The sequence below is a fragment of the Vidua chalybeata genome, chromosome 16, assembly GCF_026979565.1.
Source record: "Vidua chalybeata isolate OUT-0048 chromosome 16, bVidCha1 merged haplotype, whole genome shotgun sequence".
NCBI lineage: Eukaryota > Metazoa > Chordata > Aves > Passeriformes > Viduidae > Vidua > Vidua chalybeata.
In genome coordinates this window covers 12069857-12079674 of record NC_071545.1, presented here as the reverse complement: position 1 = coordinate 12079674, position 9818 = coordinate 12069857, and the positions used below count along the sequence as shown (strand labels likewise).

The 9818-nt window shown below is 48.0% G+C and overlaps 1 protein-coding gene across 1 annotated transcript; it reads left to right on the top strand.

Moving 5' to 3' along the window:
- Positions 1-274: 274 nt before the first annotated feature.
- Positions 275-1603, top strand: LOC128795934 (galanin receptor type 1-like). Its single transcript, XM_053957066.1, has one exon. The coding sequence runs from the start codon at positions 275-277 to the stop codon at positions 1601-1603; it is 1329 nt and encodes a 442-aa protein (XP_053813041.1).
- Positions 1604-9818: the final 8215 nt, after the last annotated feature.

The window sequence follows — 9818 nt, the reverse complement described above, 5'->3', positions numbered from 1 at the left end:
CAGGAGCTCCCGTCGGTCCCGCCGCTGCTGCCGGACCGGTGCCGGTGCCGCGCTGCCCAGCCCGGCCGCCCCGCGCTACGGCCGCTTCTCAACTAAGTTGCGGACAAGAAGCTCCCCTTGAAGGGCGATCGCTGCCCCGAGCCCCCGCTGATCCCCCTTCTCCACACCCTCTTTTGCAGGCAGGGCTGACCCCAGCTCGCCATGTCCGGAGCACTGGAAGCAGCGCAGAAGGCTCTGCCCCGTTAGCCCAGGTTGCCCGGGGCTGGAGTCAGCCATGGATTCGTCCCCGCCAGAACCCGGGCCCCCCCCTGACCCTCTGCAGCTCTGGCAGGAGGAGAACCAGACCCAAGGCGGGCTCTGGAACGGCAGCCAGGAGCTGGGGTGGGAAGAGCTGGAGAAGATGCTCTTCCTCTTTGCAAAGGAGCCTGTCACCATCAGCCTCACAGTGATGTACTTGCTGTCCTTTGTGGTGGGCTTCGTGGGCAACATCATGTCCATCAGGGTGCTGACCCGCAAGCGCCGGAGCCGGGTGTCCAGCCTGAGCGCCACCCGCAGCCTCCTCATCAACCTGGCGGTGTGTGACCTCATGGTGGTGTGCATCTGCATGCCCATCACCGTGGGCAACCTCATCTACAAAGCCTGGGTGTACGGGGACTTCCTCTGCCGGGCAGTGCCCTTCATCCAGGCTGTTTCTGTCTCTGCCAGCGTCCTCAGCCTGACTGTCATCAGCGTGAACCGGTACTACAGCGTGCACAACCCGCTCAACGCCCGCTCTTTCTTCACCCAGAAGAGGATCCTCAGCACCATCCTGGTGGTGTGGCTGTTGTCCTCAGGGATATGCATGCCCCTCATCTTCATGAACAAACGGGATGAGATCGGGGTGGTGGAGGGCTTGCCCCTGGTGTTTTCCATCTGCAGGGAGATCTGGCCTCAGGAGAGGCTCAAGCAAGCCTACAACTTTCTGCTCTTCTGTGCCCTGTACTGCCTGCCCGTCCTGTTCAACATGGTCATCTGCTTCCTCACGGTGCGCCGGCTGTGGAGCCGCAGCAGCCGGCTGAAGGAGAGCTCTGCCCTGAACCGATCCCTGCCGGCCTCCAGGCTGAAGATCCGCAGGAAGGTGGCACAGATGGTGGTGGCCCTGGTCCTGCTGTTCGCGATCTCTTGGCTGCCTGTATACCTGATGGACATCTGGATTGATTTCAACATCCCCAAATCTTTGCAGGATGTGACTCCTTCTCCCTGGATCCTGCAGCTCAGACCTTTTGCCCAGTGGCTTGGCCTCACCAATTCCAGCCTCAACCCAATATGTTATTGCTTCGTTGGGAACCTCTACAGATCAGCCAAGGAAATGAAGAGCAAATACCACCAAAGGATGGTCTCTCTCTTTAACTTCTCTCTGTCTGAAGGGACAACTCATTCCTCAGTCCCAGAGCTGCTCTCTTACCGGAGTTCAGTGGAGCCTGCAAGGAAAGGACCCTCCACCACCCCCTCCATGGACAGGAGATGTCAGGGAAGTCATGGCCATAAGAACAAGTGTGGACACTTGAACTCCTGCCAGCATCCACCTCTGAACACTGTCTCCAGTGAGAACACTTCCTTGTAATTCTGCTCAGGAAGTGCCACTCATACCCTCATCTGCATTTAAGGACTCCAGAGATCTTTCTGAACCCGGTATTTTAATGATGGAAAAGAGCTTTCTTCCAATAACTCTTGATACCAGTTCAAAAATGCTGTGACAGGGAAAGAAACAGGTAATGAGATAAAAAGATGATGTATTTTAACTCAGATGAAATTTTAAGACAAATTATTTTTACTGGGGACAACTGGATGTGCAGCCTGTTGCCCAGTCAACAGTCACATAATTAGACAGATCAAGTTCCCAACGAGTGAGCTCTCCCTGCAGCTCCATCCCTGGATGCAGAGATGCTGTTTGGATACAGCAACGATTTGACTGCTTGCTGCTGCTCACACTTGCTGATGAAGAGCAGTGATAAGAGGCACTCTGTGCTCCAAATACATCAGTTGTAGTTGCAAGCAGTGAAGAAAAGCTGGAAACAGCTTCATAAAAAGTAATAGTAAATGGAGAATTTCACACACTTTACCACTTGAGATTTCATTGTCTGCTCATATTGTTTCACTCCTCCACGCAAATAAATTCTCCTTATGTGAAGAGACCATGCCAGAAGTACTAAAGCAACCATCACCATTCCACATTTGGGGATTCAGAAGGGATATTGTGGCCTCAGAGGTGATTTAGGAAATGAAACAGGAAAATATTTTTTGGGCATCAGTTCTCTTTCTTACAGTGGTGCTCCTGTGTGTGGAGTGGAAAGAACTGGGCATCTATTAACATGATTTGCACTTGAAAAACCAGCCTTGTTCAGCTGTGTCTGTACCAAACAAAGTCAGTGGCATGTGAAAATAAAAATAGAAAGTGGTTTATAGCTAATAAAATCAGAAACAAGTAATGCAATGCTGTTTGTCTGGGAAGGAGTGAATCAAAGGATGCTTTTCCTGAGCATCACAAGTAGGTTAAAACCTGTTTCGTCCATCTCCTCTTTTAGAGGAGACTTTGATAAATAAATTGTATATTTTTATTCTGTTAGCATTGAAAGACTCCAGTAAAGCTTGAGCATTCTGTTGTTCTGAGCACTGGATCTGTGTGCACAAAGGAGACCTTTCTCCCCAAGGTCTAAGAGAAAACACATCAAATCAGGCAACAGATAGGAGACAAAAAATGTACGACAAAGATCCAAGAGGCTGGAATGATAGCAGAGATGAACCCCTTCCCTGCCCAATGCCAGGGGAGAGACGATGTGCACTATCTCCTAGTGCCAGAAGAGCCCATGCCCAGCTACTTGTGCCCCAGCCCCTGGCACAGCAGGTTTGTCCCCTTAGCAAAGCCCAGACTGAACACAGCAACGTCCCTGCGAGAGGATTTTGAATTTAAAGGAGCTCAGGCTTCTGATGACTGGGGGCTTTTTTATTATTGTTATTACTGAACAAGGAAAGGATGTTTAAGGAAATCCAAGTTTCATATAATATCCTGCTGCCTTCCAGGGTTCCTTTTGTAGGCAAAAAAAAAAAAAAAAAAAAAAAAAAAAAAAAAAAGAGTAAAAAAAATAGCCGTTCAACCTAACCCTTGTAATGATCACTCAATAGCACTTAATGTTAACAATGATCTGCCTGGGAAGTGAAAGATTCCTCCTTACCAGGCAGTGCCATCCACAATTTGTATTCTCTTTATATGAACGAACAAGACATTACAACTACCCAGATTTATGGCTTTTATGTGTGCTAGAGATGAGAACATCTGCATTTTTGCAGGTGATATAGGAGTGTACTCACTGCCTGATCTTTTAGTAGCTGTGGACAAGAGCCTGTAGAGATTTTATTTTCTCTTTCAAGGTATATTTTTAGGGCTGGCAAAATGTGGCAGACTGAGGAGCATCAAAAGCTCACTCTGAATGCCCACTGATTCCATGTCTGTAAAAAGATGTTCTCCACCCCCAGACCAAATGTAACACAATATTGTAACCCCTACACTGCCCTGACCTGTATATTTAATCCTGCCCTGAATAAACTACAATGAAGGGACCATGGACCTCCATTCCCTGTGGTTTCCTGGCTCTGAAAACGGACAGGATCAAGTGGTACAGTCAAAGATGCAAGATACTCATATTTTAAAATATCCCAGAGGAGAATTCGTTTCTCTGAATTTGTGTGCCAATGCCTGGGTCCTGCCTGGAAGCCTCTGTACCCTCCATGGAGGAGAAATACCAGGGACTGTGTTCTCCTGAGTGTACCTGGACCTTCTCCTCCTGACATAGGTGCCTGTGCCTTCCTCCAGCCCCACAGCACTCCTGAGATTCACAGTGGCAAAAGTCACTTCCACTAGGCAAGGTTATCTCCTCTTCACACTTCTAAATGTATTTTCCAGTTTTGTTCAGTGTCCCTGTTTTCCTAGAATAAAGTCGAATTGTTCACTTAACTCCTCTTTGCCTCCTTGGTTGCTTCTTCTCTATCCCCCACACTCCAACCACTTCTCCACTGTCTCTACAGTGAAATCTCCCCCTGCTTTTCCCTCTTATCACTCTCTGCCTGTGAATTCCCCTCACTCTAATGACCCATTCATGTCTCCACTCCCCTGATGAAAAATCCCTTTGTGCCCTGCTGATCTGAATGGCTCCTTTTGTGCTGCAGACACCTGTTTGCTGTGCAGAGCGCTGATTTATTTTGCAGGGCTTTACCCAGTGGCTGCCAGGTAGTAATGGATTTTGGTCACTCTCACCCAAGGGTAAATGAGAAGCAGTGACGTCAATGTGGAAGCCACACAGCATCCTGTGAGCTGCCCGGCCTCTGGCAGTGATTTTATTAACCTGAACAGGTCTGTGGAGCTCAGCAGTGCCTGGCTGAGTCATCCTGGATCCCAGAGAGGTGAAACCTCAGCATTCGGGAAGGTGGCTTCTTCCCTCTCCTATCTGATGAAAGATCTCTTTATATTTAAGGCTGACAAGACGTCAGAGTGTCCTCCAGGCCACACAGGGTCCTCGTTTCAGATGGCAGGTGCTTTGACAGGCATTCAAGGGACTCCTGGTCTGTGGAGGAACAGGGGGCAGACACGGCTCTGGCTGGTGAGCACAGATGGTTTCCTCAAAGGAGCTCCAGGCAGACATCTCACACTCGGTGTGTGCTTGAGGAAATGTGTGTCTCTCTAAATGTGCCCAGGCAGACTGGAAATGGGAATTTTAGGCATCTCAAGGACAATGTTTTCCCACAGCAATGCTGCTAATGCATCTCAGTCCCACTCTTCCCCCATGGGTCTTTCTTCTTTGCTCTGCTGTTTAAATCAATACAGGCATTTTACCACGTTACAGAAATAGGATGTTTAGAACAGCCTCTCTTAGAACCACTGAATCATTTAGGTTGGAAAAGACCTCTAAGATCATGGAGTCCAACCATTATCCCAGCACTGCCAAGCCCCCACCAAACCACGTTCCCAAGTGCCACATCTTTGAAACCCTTCCAGGGACGGGGACTCCACCACTGTCCTGGGCAGCTGTGCCAGTGCTTGAATCCATTTGCTTTGACTTACAGGCAGCTGCTGCTCAGTAACCCTCTCATATTCCATGATCTGTTCTCGTTCTGTCGGTACTGCCTCAAAGATGTGACAGGTTTATTTTCTGGGAACCACCAGGGAGATGGAAAAGAGACAGTTTTTTGTACCAGGTATCACTGAGGTAGGTACAATCATGACTACTACCCAGCCTTTGCATGGAGATTGATGAATCACTGCTCCTTATAACAAAACACTCAGGGGAAGCCAGTGGAAGGATTATACAGGATGTGTGAGGGCAAGCAGCACCTCTTCTCACACCCTGGCAGCTGCTGGGCTCACAGGCAGGGGAAGTGATGAGGGCTGAAAGCAATAAAAAGTTTCCAAGAGGAGAAGACCCTTCACAGCAGAAAAGGCCATCAGCAGCTCTTTAAAACAATGAAACTTCTGACAGATGAAACTTCTGACCTAGAGCACATTGGGTGTATAACCTGTAATTTCCACTCTTGCTCCTTCCCAAAACGTGCTACCAGCCATAACTGGCAGCTGGCTGCTGGGCTGAGCATTGTTTGATCTATTCAGTACCCTTGTTTTTACATCCCTATGAGAAATCCTTCCACATTAAAGAGCAAGGCAAGAGCAGAGGATGATTTCAGGCCTGGAAAAATGTGATCAACAGTAAAACTTTGCCAGGCAGAGTCACCTGGAGGCAGGGCACGTTAATGCTGACACAGCACAGGCTGAGGAATGCTCACTCAGGCACTTGCAGAGCGAGAGCTGAGGAGCCCCAGGGGATGGTGCATGGTGCCCACTCCAGTGCAACACAGCAGAACCAACAGATCCATCCCTCTTCTAATGTTCATCAGCCCTCTCAAGGGGTCAGTACTTTCACTGCAACGTCCCAGAAAGAGGAATGCCCTCCAAAGGGAAACTCCTGCCTGCTGGTATTTTACACATTATTCTTACAGATGCTGGCATTCAGAACAGGATGGAAGCTGGCTGGAAAGTTATCCACAACACCAGCATAATTCCTCCTTCACCACAGCACATCCCACACACAATACCCGAGCTCTTCTGATGTGAAATATCTAAACAGTGAAGTATCTAAAAGAACAGAAACTTGCCTGGGTTTCCAGTGTGTTGTGATGCCCTTGCAAAGAATCAGAGAAGTATCACTGTGAATCTTCTAGGAAAAACCAGTGCACCTCAGCTTACATTTTTTAATACATTTGTCATGAAAATAAATCACTGGCAGCTGCTAGAAGAGCAGCTATGAGCAGGTACAACCAAAGAGATTGGTGGAGCCCCCTGGGAAACTCAGCCTCCAGGAAAGTACTGGCACGTATAGGGATCATGTAAGACTTTCCCAAAATTTCTGGGGATGAATGACTACTGGTTAGGTCAGCCCAGGGGTACAGGAACTGCAGCAGTTGCTTTCTCTGCCTGCTAAACATCTTTAGGCCAAGCCCTCAGACTCAGAACTGACACAACACAGCTGCAAAGTCAATGCAGCCTCATGTGACTGCCACCCCCAGGCTCCTCTGCCGGGCCCTGGAGGAGGCTCCTGGCTGCCCTCATCTAGGGATTTTTTCCTCCTTTGCTTGAAACAGCCAGGAAATATTTTAAAATACTTCAGCAAAAAAGATGGATGCAGCATTTGCAGAGAACTTTTTTCCAAGTGAGGAATCTACACCAGAGGGTTCCAGTTTGGTGTCTCTTGCTGATTGCAAGACACCCCCAGAAGAAATCAATGCCTGGAGAGCAGTGGTGAGGAGTTGCTCAGGACTGCCAGAGCAGGGGGCACTGATTACCTTGTGATTATCCTCACCCCATGGGGAGAAGGGGAAGTCTCATGGAGCTGTAATGTGACCTTTGATTTTAAACATTTTCTGCGTTCAACCTTTTCCTTCTTAACTCATTGCACTCCAGGACAACTGGTTTATGTTGCACACTGAGGAGTGGGTGAATTATCCAAGGATAATTTATACATGAAGTAAAAAGGTAAGTACTGAGTAAAAAGGTGAGTACTGAGTAAAAAGGTGTCATTTTTATACAGTCAAATTTATATCTGAAATAAATACCACATTAGATCTTTCCAAGAGGTCTGAGCTGCAATGTATTCTTTTCTCTCCCTGCAAAAAGGTGAAATTCTTGCTAATGCTTTCTTTACCCTCAGGTCTCAAAGCTGGATACTTTTTGGCCATCTACTTGCTCCACACAGGCTGTCAGGGGCCAAAATGAATACACATGAAATATTTCTGCACCTGAGAGATCCATCCAGGGATTAACAGCTTGTCCCCACATGCCTTACCCTTGTCTCTGTGAGGTTTTATGGCACTGAGGAGAACAAAATGCTGTGTGCACTGTAAGATAAAATTGCCAAACCTAAAGAATTCCTTTACCTGGCAGGCATTTCCCATCCACAGCCCTCTGCCAGGTGCTCTGGGGCCAATCTGCAGAGCAGTGAGCAGTGTCCTCCCCCAGCCCCTGCCAGAGGTGGCTGTTCTGTGGCTGGCCAAGCACCTCCAAACAAAAGCAGCAGCATCCCTGGGTGTGCAGGCTGCTGCCCCAGGTGCTGCAGAGTCTCTGCCTTTCTTAATTTTCCACTTGAGGTGTTTTCAGTCAACCCCCGCTTTCCTGTCCTCAGACATTCACCACAAGAACGGAGCTGCTGAATTAAAGGCCTTCATGAATGAGTCTTCAGGCAGATGTATCCCATTACCCAGCCCTCACAAGTCGTGAGCTGCTATTTCTTAATGTGAGGAAGGAAAATGTGGCAAAACATTCAGGAAATATGCTAAAAGATAAAAAAGGGGAAGGAGAGAAAGTCCAGACAGTGAAATAAAACCATCTTAAGGCAATTACTGGGGGAGAAATAGATCTGCCAAGGATATTAAAGCTCTCATCCACCTGCTAATCTCTTCTGATAAAGGTCTCACTGGCTAAACTAATAACACTATTAAATCTGCTGTAATCAGTACCAGAGGCAGCCCAAGGATCTCACAAAGCCACTTGCCTGGAGGAAGACCTTTTCCAGCATGACTGGGCACAACCAGCAGCAGGTAAGTTGTACCTGCACCTGAGGTGCAGCATAATTGCTGAGGGACTGTGACTCAGTCACCTCCCTAATTGCTTCCCTCAGCTCAGAACTGAACCTGGAATTCCTAGGGCTGCATCCAGCACTTCTGCTTTGTCTGATTGCTCTTCTGGGCTCTGGTAACAATAAATTCCTGCACTGCCTCTTGGCACACATTGGTATTTGGAGTGGGCTGACTCAAAAAGTTTCACGAAGGTGGGATGTTCTCCTGCAGGAGCTAACAACCCAACACAGCCCCTGGCAGAAATGCATCAAGGAAATGATTCAAAATGGCAAAACTATCCAAAACCCCCCTCCTAAATCCTCACGGCAGTGGCAAGGCTGCAGTCTGCTCCTCTGTGAGTGGGAGGGGAACAGATTGTGGGGGGACAACCAGCGCTGCAAGGCACATCTGGTGACCTGGAACATCAGGGAGGAGGTGCAGAGGTGCCTCCACGCAGCAACACGAGACAGCGATCAGGAGTTTGTGCAAAAGCATTTTTGATGTCACCTCTCCAGCAGGGCTCGGACTGCCCAGTGAGGCAGTGGAGATGCTGCTCCTCTGCAGCAGGAGAGTGTGCCCAGGCTCCTTGCTGCCCAAAATCATGCAGATCCTGCTTCTCCTTCATTCCCTCTCCACAACTGTTGGCTTCAGCAGAGCTTCTTCTGATTCATACCCACGGGAGATTAGAGGGAAGCACACAGTGAATGAAATACTGCCAAGGTGAGGCTGCTGTCACATCAGCTGCTGTAATTCCATAGCCTTAATGGATCTACTCCTAATTTGCAAGTGAGAGCTGGACCTGGCACCACAGGCTGAGTAAAAAGGTGTCATTTTTACACAGTCAAATTTATATCTGAAATAAATACCACATTAGATCTTTCCAAGAGGTCTGAGCTGCAATGTGTTCTTTTCTCTCCCTGCAGAAAGGTGGAATTCTTGCTAATGCTTTCATTACCCTCAGGTCTCAAAGCTGGATACTTTTTGGCCATCTGCTTGCTCCACACAGGCTGTCAGGGGCCAAAATGGGTAACTGTGTCCCCCAGCAATTTGGTGTGAGAGATTTTAAGCCCTTTCCTTGAGGCTGCCTTTTGCAGGGAATGACACAGTCCTGATGATGTGCAGCTTCTTACAGCAAAAATTCAGATAAAGGAGAGTAAATAGTCTTCTATCTGTATGGGCTTTTCTTGTAGACCTCAGAAATAAGGAATGCATACATATTAATATACTTCCAATTACAGTGTAAGCACATCAAGCTTAGAACACCGCGGTCCCTCCAAAAGTTGGTGAATATCTGTGTGATCACAGGCTGTGAATGGAAATTCATGGCTTAACCAAGATCATGTCACACAGGACCATCTGTGTGGATTCAAATGGATCTACAGACACACATCCTGGAAGAAAAACACCTACAGCAGCCACGTTTCTGCATCTGCAAGCACAGTGTGGGAAGACTGGATAGGATAGGAAAGTCTTTGCTCTCAAATAACAAAATGCTCTTTTTTATCTCATCTCCTTAATTCTCTTCCTGAAGTCCAGGCATGACAGCTCAGAAGCCAGAAAGCTGCCAGATTTGTCATGGAAACAGCAAAGCTTTTCTGCAAGGCTCATTGCCAGAACTGGAAGCCAGAACTCCTAGAAACAGCAAACAACTCTTTCCCAGTCTTTGCTTCACCAAGCAAAAA